This window comes from Cuculus canorus, chromosome 2 (genome assembly GCF_017976375.1).
Source record: "Cuculus canorus isolate bCucCan1 chromosome 2, bCucCan1.pri, whole genome shotgun sequence".
In the NCBI taxonomy this organism is placed as follows: Eukaryota; Metazoa; Chordata; class Aves; order Cuculiformes; family Cuculidae; genus Cuculus; species Cuculus canorus.
In genome coordinates, this window is record NC_071402.1 from 99,434,162 (window position 1) to 99,448,804 (window position 14,643).

Genomic DNA, 14,643 nt, shown 5'->3' on the forward strand with positions numbered 1-14,643 from the left:
GCACTGCCAACCCCTCCCTGCGCATCAGCTGTAGAAGGCAGTGCCGCCATCCCATGGCCCAGGGCATGAGTGGAGACTAAGCTAAGTGCAGAGACCTCTGCCTCTTTCATCCAGCACCTGGGAGGCAAGGAAGTCCAGCCCTGCTTCAATAGGCAAGGGAGGGGTCCTGTTTCAGGTCCTGCTGACCCAGCACTGGAGGTCACTGTAAACTGCTCCAAATACTCCAAGATGCTTTTTTTTTTTTCTATCGTTTTTCTTTTCCTTTTTCTTTCCCTTATCCTTCTTACTCTTTTCCTTCTCATTCTCCTCTCTCTCTGCTCCTTGACCTTCTCCTTCTCCTTCTCCTTTTTCTTTTCCTGCTCCTTCTCCTTTCCCTTTCTCTTTCCTTCTTCCTTTTCCTTTTTCTTCTCCTTCTTCCTCTGCTCCTTCTCTTCATCTTTTCCTTCTCCTTTTCCTTTTTCTTCTCCTTCTCCCTCTGCTCATTCCTGTCCCTGTATTTTTCTTTTCCTTGTCCTTTTCCTCCTTCTTCTTCTCCTACCCCTTTTCCCTTTTCTCCTTCTCCTCCTCCCTTGTCCTTCTTCTTTTCCCTTTTGTTTTCCTTCTCCTCCCTCGTCTTCTTCCTCTTCTTTTTTTCTCCTCCTCGTCCTTCTTCTCCTTTTCCTCCTTCTCCTTCTCCTCCCTCTTCTTTCTTCTCCTCGTCCTTCTTCTCCTTTTCCTCCTTCTCCTCCCTCTTCCTCTTCCTCTTCCTCTTCCTCTTCTTTCTTCTCCTCCTCCTTGTCCTTCTTCTCCTTTTTCCCCTCCTCCTCCTTTTCCTCCTCCTCCTCCTCCTCCTCCTCCTCCTCATTCTCCTCCTCCTCCTTCTCCTTCTCCTTCTCCTTCTCCTTCTCCTTCTCCTTCTCCTTCTCCTTCTCCTTCTCCTTCTCCTTCTCCCTCCTCCTCCTTCTCCTTTTCCTTTTCCTCCTCCTTCTCCTACCCCTTTTCCCTTTTCTCCTTCTCCTTCTTCTCTTTGTCCTTCCCCTTTTCCCTTTCGTTTTCCTTCTCCTTTTCCCCTCTCTCCCCTCCCTCAGCGGAAGGCGCTGTATCTCCGCGCTCTCGCAGGGACTCGGCACCTCGGCAAGAGCCTTTCCAAAGCGTCCCGGGCGCGCTCGCTACACTAACTCACTGAAACAACAGCCTGCTAAAAATAAGGTTGTTTTCCGCGGGGAGCTCCTTTTAACTCCGTTACTCATCGCCGGCTCCCGAAATAAGCCCCGCGAGCAGCCTCTCCCGTCAGCGGCCGCGAACGGGAGAAGGAGCGGGGGCGGCGGGGCCGGGGGCAGCGCGGGGCCGGCGCCTTGGAGCAGAGCCACCGTGCTCCGGGCAACGGCATTAAACAGGAGGAAACAGACGGGGGATTCCGTCATTCCAGCTGGGAACGGGAGCGGGGGGGCGGAGGCGCGCAGGAAAGGAGAGTCCCGACGAGGGCAGCGCCCAGCTCCCTCGCCCGCCCAGCTCCGCAGCGCCCAGCCCCGCAGAACCGAGACCCGCAGCCCCGAAGCGCGCCGAGCCCGCAGCGTCCAGCCCGCAGCCTCGCAGGGCCAAGCCCGCAGCCCCGAGCACGCAGCGCCGAGCCCGCAGCACCCAGCCCCGCAGCCCCGAGCCCGCAGCGCCGAGCCCGCAGCGCCCAGCGCCGCAGCCCCGCAACCCCGCATCGTCGCACCGTCCCCGCTCCGCCGGGCGGGGGCGCTGAGGTGCCGCCCCACGCGCGCCCCGCCGGCAGCGCCCCACCCCGGGGTTTTCGCCACGTGTTCGCCACGTCGAGGCGAGCCGCGCTGGGTGCCCCGGGGGGAGCACTCGGGGACGGGGCGACAACGCTGCGGGGGCTGAGAGGTTTTCTCTCTGTTTTCTCATTCGGTTTTCCTTGAACGGAAAGCTTCGCCGTTTTGGTTCTGGTTCTTCCCCGCGCGGCTGGGTGCGGGGTGCGGGGCTCCGTGCTCCTCCTCGGGCGCGCTCTAGGGTGGGAATTGGCTTCCACCGCGGTTCAGTGGAGGAGCTCGCCCCCACGAACTAGCCGCGTCCTCCAGCTCCCCAGGAGCAGGCAGGATTTCGTTTATATTGGGTTTATTTTTCAAGCGCATATGGGTGTCAGGCACTAGATTTATGATTTTTTTTTTCATACACCAGATATGCTCAAAACCACCCCAACTCTCTGCACGCCGCCGTCCAATCCGAATAGGAAAGTACGGTCCTCTCCTGCCAGCTGCGGGAGCAGAAGGGAGCAGGGCTGGGAGCGGCGGAGTTTCCTATCCTGCCCGTCGCCCCGGTGCCGGGCCGGGGCACCTCAGAGGTGCGAGGTGGGAAGAAGAGTCGCTGCGGGTTGGAAACCTCTTCCCCCGCTCCGCACCCACCCCCCCCCCCCCCCAGAAGTGATGAGCTACAACTGTGTTGCTGCGATATTTACAGAATAATAAATAATAAGAATAATAAATCTGGAGCGACTGAAACCAAGTCCGCCGGGTCTGTTAGTAATTTAGCAGAATGGGATTTTCCTTTCTCTCGGCTGCCAGTTGATGCTCTTTTCCAAATTTCCACAGCGGGGGAAGCCTGCGATTTTTACATAATTATTTCAGCATGCGAGGGTGCCTCGCTTTTGCTTTTTTTTTTTTCACTTTTTTTTTTCCTCCCCTCCTCCCGGGTGGATGCGGAGCGCTGTCCCGCCGGGCTCTCCTTCCTCTCCCGTCGCCCTCCAGGAGCGCTCCCGGCTCCCGCGGCGCCCGGGGGCCAGTGCTGGGCGGGCCGGGGCCGCCGTGCCCCGCAGAGGGACCCGCCGGTGCCCGCCTCCCGCTGTCCGCGGCTGACATCACGGGGCCGGGGCGGGGAGAGGGGCCGGGAGGGGGAGGGAGGTGGGGTGTGTGTGAGTGTGTGTGTGCGCGGAGGGAGGGGGGAGCGCGGGGGGGTGGTGGTGGTGGTGTTTTCCAGCTTTAAAAAGGCGGCGCTGGGCGCGCAGCCCTGCGTCAGAGCGAGACTTCCCCGCTCCGCACACCCGCTCGGCTCCGCACTCCGTCCCGTCCCCGCGCACCCCCCGCCCTCCCCTCCATGCCCCGCCGCCAGCTCCTCTGCCTCCGCGGAGGCGGCGCGGGTCCCGTCCCCGGGCCGTGAGAGCCGAGCGGGCGGGGGTCGGGGCTCCGCCGCCCCGCCGGGTGGATGCCGAGCGCTGCCCCGCGGGCCGCCGCCGCGCCGCCGTCGCGGGACGCAGCCAGAGGGAGAGACGGGCCGGCGGCGGAGCCGAGCAGCACCATGAAGGCGGCGGAGGAAGGTAACGGGAGGGAAGGAAGGCGGACGGCGGTGTCCCCCGGTGTCCCCCGCGGCTTGCGGAGGTTTTGCCTGCGGTCGCTTGCCAATAGGTGTCTCCTTCGCCTCTCGCACGCCGCCCCCCGCGGTGCCGCTCCCGGGGCCGGGCAGGGGCTCGGGGATTCCCTGCGCAGAGCCGGGCTCGGTTTCGGGGGGGGGGTGCAGAGGACACCCTGTCGCTGCAGCCATCCGTCGCTCTTGGGAAACTGAGGCAGCCCTCCCCAAAACGCGGGTGCCGGGCGCCGCTCTGCCGGCAGCGCTCCTTGCGCCCCGCATTGGCTCCCGCCGCCTCGGGGACCTGCGGGCTCTCCGCCACCCTGGTTATCTGTTATGACTTGTTGCTGTGCCTCTCGGTAACCCTGCTGCGACAGTGCCGCTGGAAACGCAAAGTTTCTAGGGAGAAGGATCGTGGGCTCGGGAAGCGCTTCGCGGGGGGCTGTGCGGCTGCACTGGGTCCTGATGGGGGCAGCGTTCGGGCAGAACCGGGACCGGCTTCAGCCTCGGCTGTGCCAGGCGGGACCTTGTCCCCTCCCCCCGAGCATCTGCTTGCTGGGGGAGCTCCGCACCTCGCTTCTCCCGGGCAGCGGGGACCCGCGGGCGGTCCCGGGCATACCCTCCCCCCGGGGCAGCCCTCTGTCTTGTGCTCCCCCGGCATCCCAACTTTCCTTGAGACCTAGCAGTGCCGCCGCTTTGCTGCTGGGACTAAAATGGTTTTAAGGGCTCGAGCCCGCGCATCGAGGAAGGAGAGAGGTGTGAAGTGCAAGGCGTTTATTCCGCAGCGTTGGGCAACGGGCTCCCTTCCCCGGGTTTGTCCCCGTAAAGCTGGATGGGTGCTCAGGACCCACCTTTTCTTTTTAACATAGATGTTTTCGCTGCAGGGTTCGCTTCGTTTGACAGGATCCTGCCAATACAAAAGCTATAAGCGCGGCTGGGACTGCGGCTCCGCCTTTGAAGCGTGCGAGCGCCTTTTTGGATGAAAGTTAATTACGTTTTGTTTAATTGCATTGGCTCACTTGCGTTTCGCACGCTCGGACCTCCGAGTGCTGCGTGCATGGCGCTCCCATCGCTCTGCGCTTCGAGGGCACTGAATGCACTGACTTGTAAGAATTACACCCCGAGGCACCCGACACAAAAAGCAGACTGGAGCCTCTTGTCAAAAAGAAAAAAATCTCCCTTCTGTATTTCTGTGGCATTTCTGATGCCCGTGTTAAAATGTTGCCAGCCCTCGTCAGTGTCTCCCTTCCCTGTTGATGTATTTTGTAAGGGATTAAGAAAATGAGGCCAGCCAGAAAGTGTGACCCAATGCAGGAAACACGTAGGGGAGCCCTGCAAGTCAGGATCGCTGCCTGCAAATTAAGGTGCCCCTTGACTGCCAAACTACGACAAAGGTTTGTTGCTCAGTCTGGGAAGAAACTCTCGGAAGGTGTCCTGGTCATAGGACTCTGCTTTTTGTTCTCTGGGTCGTGGTGAGGGGCAGAGCCCTTTGTCTCTGAGAACACCAGTGGGTTGACGCCTTGGACAAGTCAAATTCTCTTTCAGGTGCGGGGCTGAACTAGAGCAGCCCGTCCCTGGGGCCTTTCTCGGATCTTCGTTTGCACCAGGGGAGCTGGGACACCCGGGCTGACCGCAGGGGGGGCTGCGGTGGGACAGTGGGGGGGCTCGGGGATCCTCGCCGGGGCGCATCGCTCGCCCGTCGCTCCTTTCGCTCTCCCCAGGTGAATGACAACTGTTTTAAACTGGATTATTAACTGGCGCGACGCTGTTATTTTCTCCCCACCTGTGGCATAGCTTCAGTTTTAGCTTTCCGTGGAGTACATCTTTCCTCCTTCTCCAAGGGAAGGGCGCCAATGGAAATACTTCATTGACAGGAATGATATTTATGGCGCTGGCAAATCAGGCCGCCCGTAAACACTTCAGGACGATTCGCCTGTCCCACAGGTACCAGATGCGGGAGAGGCAAAGGAGCGAGAGCAGCGGGTGCTGAGGAGCTCGTCCTCGCCTCCCTTCGGGGCAGAGGATGGGGAGCAGAGAGGCGTCGGGAGGGCGAGTCCCGTGGAACCGAGGGGCTGCGCGGCGGGGGTCGGGGCTCGGGGGCTGCCCGGGCTGCACGCCCTGGGCCGGGTGCGGGGTCCGCCGCTGGGCAGGGGCTGCGGGCACAGCGGGACCCTCGTCCCTGCGGCGCGGCCCCTCTCCCGGGCTGGGGCGCCCCCCCCTGCTCTGCCTCGGTATCCCGAGGGGAGCACGGCTCCGGCATCCCGAGGAGGAAACGTGTCCGCATCCCGGGGGGAGTCACGGCTCCGGCATCCTGGGGGGAGCATGGCTCCCCCATGCCGAGGGGCCACGGCTCCGACATCCCAAGGGGAGCACGTCTCCCCCATCCGAGGGGGAGCATAGCTCCCCCATGCCGGGGTGTGTGTGTGTGTGTGTCACATCTCCCCCATCCCGGCGGAGCACGGCTCCGGCATCCCGCGGGGACCCGGCCCCCGCAAGGCGGCAGCGGCAGGCGAGGGGGTTCCGCCGCTGCCCAGGCCCTTTTGCACGCTTGGATGACTTGGCCTCCGCACTTCGGAGCAGCGGCCGGGACCCCCAGGGCAGAGCCGAGGTCCCCGCGATGTCCCGGGGCTGCGGCGCGGCTGGCCGGGACGGGGGTGGAAGCACAACGGGCTCTGATGGAAAAAAGTTGTGTTTTCCTGGCACTTCGTAACGGAGATTTAAGCCGTACGCCTGGAAAATGGTATTCCCTGAGTTTATAAAGGGATATCATTTCCATAACCGCTTTGAAAAACTATTCCTTTTGACAACCGGCCCGAAGCTCGGGGATGTCGGGAGCCGAGCTGCGGGGGCGGGGATCTCCTTTGCCTGGCGGAGACTTTCGAACGGGGCGGTATCGTCTGACAGAAGAAGCGCGTTTCTGAACAGAAAGGGAGTCTATTTTTCCCCGATTTTTAACCCCCGCGGTCGGGGGAGCGCCCCGCCGTGCCCACACGACACCGCGGACCTTTCCCTCCCGGGCGCACGGCGTTACCGGCCCCACTCCCATGCGCTTTTTATAGCACTTGGCACTAGTGGGTGCTGCAACTAAGTCGAATAAATAATGAATAAATGAAAGCGAAGCCTCCCCGGCTCGCAGGCGCTGGGGACTCTCAGAGGAAGCCTTAGCGGCGAGGAGAGGGACAGAGCGGGAACCCGGCCGGCAGGCAGCGCGATCCCAGCCTTTCCCCCTCCCCTGACCCCTGGCCGAGGGCGGGAAGCGCCGCAGCTGTCCCGTTCGGCGGGAAACCGGCATCCGCAGCAGCGAGTGGGGCTGCCGGGCGGGAGCAGGTGAGGTCCACCTGGAGCACCGTGTCCAGTGGTGGAATCCGCAGCATAAAGCCAAGTCTTGGGCCACCAAGATGATCAGAGGGCTGGAGCACCTCTACTGTGAGGACAGGCTGAGAGAGTAAAGATTGTTCAGCCTGGAGAAGAGAAGGCTCCGGGGACACCTTAGAGTAGCCTCCAGTACCTGAAGGGATCCAGCAAAGTTGGGGAGGGACATTTTACAAAGGCACGAAGTGATAGGACGAGGAGGGATGGCTTTAAATTGGAGGGGGGAAGATTTAGACTAGAGATTAGGAAGAAATTCTTCACGGTGAGGTTGCCTAAAAAGTTGTGGCTGCCCCATCCCTGGAGGCGTTCAAGGCCGGGTTGGATGAAGCTTTGAGCAGCCTGATCTGGTGGGAGGTGTCCCTTTCCCATGGCGGGGGGGCGAGTGGAACTGGATGATCTTTAAGGTCCCTTCCAACCCGAACCATTCCCTGATTCTATGACGTCCCTCTGTTCCCGGGCTCCCCATCCCGCCCCCGGGCAGCCGAGGTTCTGGGCCCCCCCCCCCCCCCCCCCCGGTGCCGCCCCCACCGCAGGGACGGAGCCCGGGGGAGGGGGGAGGCGGGCACCGCCGTTGTTTGTATCGACCCGGAAACATCAACAGCAGCGGAGAGGGCGGGTCGGAGGCGGCGGCGGCAGCGAGAGGGGCAGCCCGTCGGGGCCAGGCTCACGTTACCGCCCGCCGCCGCCCCGAGGTCCGGCCGTGACGAGGCGGCACCGACGGCGCGGGGCGAGCGCGGGGTGCCGGGCAGCCATGACAGGCGTGGAGACCGAGCAGGAGTTCGATTTCGATTTCCTCTTCGAGTTCAAGCACAGTGATGAGGGCGGAGGTGGGTGGCGGCGGGGGCACCTCCCGGGATGCAGGCGGAGGTGATGCTGCGGGGGGGTCCTGCCTGGCACGGCGCGGGGGCGGATACGTTTGTCCTCCCGGAGCAGCTCCCGGGATGTAGGCAGAGGGATGTGCGGGGGGTCCTGTCCTGTCCTGCGCGGGGGGGCACGTTTGTCCCTCCGGGCTAGCTCCCGGGGAGCTCCCTCCGGCTAGCAGAGGGAGGGATGCTGCGGGGATCTTGTAGCACCCGAGATGCAGGGGGAGCGATGCTGCGGGGGTCCTGCGCGGCTCGGGGCGGGGGGAAAGGTTGTCCCTCCGGGAGAAGCGGGGAGGAGGAGCCGCAGTCCCGCACGGGATGTGAGTGCGGTCCTGCCTGGCGGTGCCCTTGCAGCACCCGGCCGCGGGGTGCGGCTCGGGAGGCAGCCGGTGCGTGGTTTGTGGCACTTAATGATTGTTTGAGCTCTTCCAGCCGGCTCCAGCAGCCCGGGCGATCTTCGGGGTCTGCGGGGCGCGCCCCCCCTCGCATAGCGCTCGGAGTCCCCGGGAGAAATTAGGGATCTGGGGCTCGTCCATTGCGGAGTTCAACAACCCCCAGTTGCTGGGTCAGTTCAAGAACCACCTCCCCCTCCCCCCCGTGAGCCGGAGAGAGCTGTTGGGCGCGGGATTTAGCTTGAAGGTCATCTGTAAATAAAAAAGAAGGGCTGGAATTCATCGCAAGTAACACCATTCCCAACTCCGGTGTCTGGGTCTGGCTGCCTGCTTTGGTGAGTTCTAACGATACTTCAGGTGGAAATGAGACAAGTCTGGAATGGACGCAGAGAAAAAGCTGTCGGTTCCTGGTATGAGTTTGGCTGCTTACGGGTCGGCGGTAGCTAGGCACCATAAAAAGCTCCCATACAAGCAGATGATTGAACGCAGCGTCAGAGTAAGGCTGTCTCTGTGTCTGGGCTTCATCTTTTGCCTCTAAATTTAAGCAAGTTCCCAAATCCTCTGTGTACTGCAGCCTGCCAGGATGCACATGAAGACGTAACGTTCCCCAGTCGCCCAGCGCTCTGGCATGTTGTCAGTGTCCAAATAGTTTTTAGTAAAAAGGTAGTTTTAAGAGTATCGCACCAAGCCTTTCAGATGTGTGTCCTGGTAATCAGACACCGGGAAAGTGGAGGGGCCTAAGCTAATTGTCAGAAGTCCTAGTGGGACAAGTACCTAACTCAGTTAGGCAATTTTGAAAGCATGAATTTAAACACAGACCTTGACTTGGCTTCATCTGTAGAAAATGTGGAATAACCCCTCACCTGTGCTGAAGCTCCTCTGAGATGCAGGTCTTCAGCATTCCTAATTAAAGACTATAAATAAAAACTGATGGTGCTCAGGCCCTTGCAGGGTCAGCCTTTTAATGGCAGAGATGAATAAAACCTTTTCTCTGTGGAATTAAGTGAAAAACAAAAAGAGTTTTTTATATTGTCGCAAAGTGAAATGTAGTATAAGATGCACTCACAAATCAGTGTGTCCAATTTCTTATCCCAGGTATGCTGAGTGTATATGTGGATTTGTTGGAACAGAACTGTTGCAGAACTGCACTGGCCTGTCTCATACTGGGGTTTGGCACCAGCTATTAAAATACACTATTAAAAGCATTTTGATAGTAAGTGCACTGGTCCTGCGGGCTTCTGTGGATCACGGTCTTGAGACTGACTCCATGCTAGAGCATTACTTTCCTTTCATCCCTATCAGCACAGTCAAAATATCCTGTGTGGCTGCAGTATGCAGTTTCATGCCTCTGTCTACCGTCTGTCAAGACTGTCGAATTTACCTTGGGCAGGAAAACTTTAGCATGTTATGAATGCTGACTGTATATGTGCATTTGATTAATTTTGTAAACATGGGCGGTGTGCAGAAAAATGTGCTTTTTCAGAAATTATAGCCAGTGGGTTTTAGCTGGTGAACCAGAAAGTTTTACCTAGGGTATAAAGCCCCTTTGGGGCTTTTATATTTGGTAGGCATACTTTGTACAGGCTGCCTGAAAATTTAAGATATCTAAATATGTTTGGAAGGCTTTGGATCTTGCTTCTTTCAGTTTTGAGTACTATTGTGTGAGTAGTTATATGAAACTTTACTTTTCTTGGCCCTTTGAAAGCTGGCTTTGAAAAATATTCATAGTAGTTCTGAAGGAGGCTATTCGTTGCCATGGGCATCAGGGGAGCTTGTTGCTTGGAGCAATTGAGTCTGTCTTTTAATTATTTTTTTTTAAAGCTGGATTCCAAAGGCTAGTCTGAGCCCTTGTATTGCCTATTTGCCCTGCGCTGCAGATCGCCAGCGGACTTCAGTGCTTGAATTTCATCTTAGTTGTGCATTAGATTTCAAGACAAGTGCTGGGTTCACAGTCCTTTCTATGCAAGTAATAATTATCCCTGCTGTTTTGTTTCTCTACCTATTTATTTTTGATAAAAGATATAAAGGCTCTGATTTTGCAGTCAGCAGATGCTGCTGTTGCACCCCATCTGCAAAGCCCATCTGCTGGGTGCTGAGCTGGGGTAGTGCGTGGAACCTGTGGTCCCCTGCCTGGAGTGTCTGGCTGCGTGATGGGGACAGGCTGGAGGCAGCATCCAGCTGTGCCATGTCACCAGCATCATCCACCTGCACACTGGGCCAGGAGGCTGTGGAAGGGTCTGTGCAGTGTTCATGGAAGAGCCTTACTGGAGTCCCAGTACCAGCAACATCACCTTCCTCTGAAGATGGAGGAAGAAGTGAAGGGGTTGAAGCTGCTCTGAAGGCACTTGCTTAGACCCTTTCTCTGAGCTGATTTCTGAAATGGAGAAGGTCTTACCACTCTTATACTGCTTCGGGTTTTTTTTTCCTTGAAGAGTGAGAGGGAAGTGGTGGTGTGTGGTGACACTGAGTGGCCATGTGGCAGGGCAGAACAAAAGGGACTAATTTTGGAAGGAGGGACTTTGGACCCTCAGGCAGATCAGCTCTTCTTATCCTTTTCAAAATAGCACCTCTTTCTCCACAGTCCCTACTTGCCTTGTTCTTGGAATAGAGAGTGAAGCTGCAGTGTGATTTGAATAATATGGTTTTATTTGTGGCATGCTCTGGTGTAATTTAATGACCCTTCCTCAGTAAATGGCCAGGCTTTGAAGGCAGATGAGAACGTGAGTTCAAAAGTTGTTGCTAATTGTTCCTGATGCTTACCTGACATGATGTGCATTAGCTGGAACATCGCAGAGTTGCTGTGAAACTGCTACAGGACATTAATTCTTCCTAAGTACCATTTGCCTTGGAGTTGTTGCCAGCAAGAAAGGTGAGCGCGGGATGACTGGAGGATGACACCAGAGAGGGCTGAGCTGATAAACAAAAGAAAGAGAATAGCCTGCTGCGCTGGTGTTACCAGCTTGGAGGCTCGTTTGCATCTGCAGCGCTCCCGGGGAGTGGGTGGCATTGGGAATAACAGCTGAAGTAATTAACAAAGCTTTCCCGCATCTCCCTAAGGAAGGTGAGCAAGGGTGATTGCCAAGGAAGCTTGTCTTCTAGGAAGAAAGGGAAATCTTCCCAGGACCTGCTGCAGCCAGGGTGGATGCAGAGTTTCCCGGTGTCCTGTAGCAAAGTGCCACTGCCGTAACAGACCTCAGGGAATGCTGATGCGCTGAGAGTGCAGCTTAGGACTGGAGCTGGGTGCATTTCCAATATGCCAAGAGGAACCTGCAGAACAGCATTACCCAGACCCAGAGTTCAGCAGCTGTTGTCTCTGATACAAAGGTTTTGCTGTCTTTTACCGGTAAGGTAAGAGGTACTGACATTAGGGGCTCTGGCCCACATGTGCTTGGTGAAGCAGAGCCTCCCTGTATCAGAAAGCACGCGGCGGGGGGGATACACACACACACACTCCTGATGCTTGCACTGCTCTGAGCATCAGGGGCACATTGCCCTTGGTTAAGGGCTGCCCTTCTCACTGTGCTTACCCCGTTGGTGTTTCCAGGTGGCAAAAAAAAACATGTATGCAGACGTGGAATGGGAGAGCAAAGCTGAAAGGGTCTCTTGAAGCTGGCAAAACAGTGGGGTGAGGCAGGGGTGGTCTCCTGCAGACCAGGTTTGAGGTGCTGGTCCCCGTAGTGCAGTAGAAGTAGAGGCACACAAAGGGCAGGTGCTTCCCCTGTGCTGCGTCAGTGATCCTATTGATGTGAGTCTGCGATGTGATCTGTCACCTTCCAGGTGTTCCGCACCGAATGTGCAACTCTGCTATTGCTGGTATACACCTAGAGCTGTTAAATGGGTGGACCATTGGCCAAAAGCACGCTGCTCCCAGTGCCTAGTATTTTGGCTATCGTGAAATAGTGAGAAATCCATGCTTGTCCTTCACCTGGCCTCTGCCACCTGAGCTGGAGGATAAGTAGTCCCAGAAACCAGAGCAGGTCGATAGATCCATCTTGTTCCAAAATCCTACTTAACTGGAACCAGTTGGAAACTTGAGGTAATGGAAATTTCAGTTGTGTGTAATTTTTTTAACAGGATGCAGTTGGTCATGGTCTTTGCTTTAGTCTGCCTCCTCTTTTGTTTTCTGTCCTGTGTTTTTTCTGTATTCTAACTTTTCAGAGAGGGAATTAGGCTCACTTATGTAAAAACATATCTCTTGAGCGGCATTGCAGCCTGAATGCTGAAGCACCGTTGCTTGAAGACTTGTTTTTTTGTTTGAAGGTTCACATAAGAAGAGTGTCCTTGAGACAAACTGAGTTCGTGTACATCCCCCTCCCAAGACAGCTTGTCTTGTGCTTTTCAATAAGTGGCATTTTCAAGGGTGCTAGTCTTCAGCTTCTTGCTTAGCGTGGTGCGCCTGTGGGCTGGGTTGTTAAGAGTGCTGTGCTTTTTGTGCCATGTCTCTCCATAGCAGCTGGAGTGAGTATATTTGTGCAGCACTTCATATAATTCTTTTCTGTTTGTTTGGGTTTTTTTTTCCAGAACACTATAATTATACGTCTTCAAACGTAAATGCTGGCTTGCCCCTAAATGTGGCACATTCCTCATTGTCAACTCCATGTCATGGCCTTCAGACATCAAATCCTGTCATTTCAGTTGTTCCATCGACAAACCATCCTTCTGGATATGGAGGACACATAGACAGCGGGGCCTCTGAGTATTACATGCCACCAAACATCAGGCCTAATGGAGCTCCCGCGCTGGAGAGCCCTAGAATTGAGATCACTTCTTACATGGGACTTCATCATAACAACAACCAGTTTTTCCATGATGAGATTGAGGAGGCCATCCCAAATGCCAAGCGGTCGCCGTCCACTGCCACTTTGAACTTACCGAACATTGAGGCATACAGAGACCCGTCCTGCCTGAGTCCAGCAAGTAGCTTGTCTTCCAGAAGTTGCAACTCTGAAGCGTCTTCCTATGAGTCCAACTACTCGTATCCATACACTTCACCCCAGACCTCTCCGTGGCAGTCCCCATGTGTCTCTCCAAAGACCACTGATACAGAGGAGGGCTACCAGCGCAGCATGGTGGCCTGCACTTTGCTCAGTTCCCCAAGGCACTCTCCCTCGACATCTCCTAGGACAAGCATCACAGAGGAGAACTGGTTGGGGGCTCGCAACTCCAGACCTCCATCTCCCTGCAACAAGAGAAAGTACAGCCTCAATGGCCGGCAGACCTCCTACTCCCCGCATCACTCCCCCACACCTTCTCCACAAAACTCGCCACGGGTAAGCGTCACGGATGAGACATGGCTGGGGAACACCAACCAGTACACCAGCTCTGCCATTGTCGCTGCCATCAATGCCCTCACCACTGACAGCACCATAGATATGAATGATGGGATTCCCATCAAGTCGAGGAAAACCGCCATTGACCACACTCCGTCCATGACTCTCAAAACTGAACCAACTGGCGAGGACCATGGGACCATATCACCAACTGCCGATCTGTCACCAGAAGACTTCTCCAGCTTTCAGCACATCAGGAAAGGAAACTTCTGTGAGCAGTACCTGTCTGTGCCACAGCATCCTTACCAGTGGGCCAAACCAAAGTCTCTGTCCCCGACATCCTACATGAGGTAAGGGAACCCCAGCTTAGAGGGCAGTCCTGTTAATGTCTTTATTGCATGCTTTTTTTTTAATTCCTTCCCCTTCTTGTCTCTGCTTCCCACCAAATCTGCCCATCCACTCATTCTGCTTAGCTTTTTCTTGCAGCACTGCCTCCATTGTCAGTGTGGTGCAACCATGAGTAAAGCTTTGAAATATTAGAAAGTCTGTTCAAGAAGTTGTCCAAATGTGGGTTGTAAATGGTTATCTGCTTCCCAGGGGACAAGCCCCAGCCTGGATAGTCTGGAAACGCAGAAGCTTGTCAGGCAACAGGGCAGTTTTGCGCTAGACAGTAATTTTATTCCCCCCTCCTCCCCTTTCCCCACCATTTTTGTGTTTAAAGAAGAAAACTTTCTTTGTCAGATTATAGGATACTGGTCACATGTAGGTATCACAACACAACCCTAGGTAGGAAGCACCACAGAACAGTCAGCATTTCTGTGACAACCATTGCTTTCTCTTTCGGTCTTAGTTATGGCCTTTATTTTGAAGTCTTCTTAAGGGTGTTCATGCAGTGGCACATGGTGCAAGAAAAGAGTTTTGCTTTCTGAAAGTTTGCACACTGATCCAAGTCCTTGGTTGTCATGGCCACTCCACTACCCAACCACTTCTGTCTCTTTAGTTTTGACAGCAAGGCTGGCTTTCTCAAAATGAAGGATGTGGACATGTAGCTGAAATGTTTTAGTTAGCAATACCTTCCCTGCTGTCAACCTTTCTAGTCTCATTTTTCTCCAGGCAGCAGCTCTCTGCCATTTGCTGTCTCCCAAAACTGAGATTGAGCTTTGTGGCCCTTTGTGTTACCGTCTGTAGTGCTGTGGTCCTCTTCCTCATAATTCTCCTCCTCCTTGTCTCTGTGTTGCCTAAGCTCCTTGCAGGACCCTGGCTCAATTCAGTGCTGCGAAATGCAGTAGTCCCTTTGGGTGTGGCCAAGCCAGCCAGGGGTAAGCACTCACTGCCTTTTGGAGCTGAGGTAGAGGCTTGTAACACTGGGCAAATCTGTCAGAGCGTTTCTGCATTCTTATACAAACCTTTTGTGTTCTGTTT

At 55.9% G+C, this 14,643-nt stretch overlaps 1 protein-coding gene across 7 annotated transcripts in view; it reads left to right on the forward strand.

Annotated features, from left to right (window-relative positions):
• Positions 1 to 2,979: 2,979 nt before the first annotated feature.
• NFATC1 (nuclear factor of activated T cells 1) overlaps positions 2,980 to 14,643 on the forward strand; it is a 115,414-nt gene continuing 103,750 nt past the window's right edge. For 5 of the 7 annotated variants that reach the window (XM_054059042.1, XM_054059044.1, XM_054059047.1 and 2 more), the window contains exons 1-2: positions 2,980 to 3,295; positions 12,473 to 13,571. In XM_054059042.1, coding sequence (XP_053915017.1) covers positions 3,184 to 3,295; positions 12,473 to 13,571 — 1,211 coding nt within the window. In that variant the 5' untranslated portion in view covers positions 2,980 to 3,183. Of the gene's footprint in view, positions 3,296 to 7,298; positions 7,524 to 11,729; positions 11,988 to 12,472; positions 13,572 to 14,643 lie in introns of those variants that run through there. The other 2 variants (XM_054059043.1, XM_054059045.1) reach the window with 2 other exon arrangements.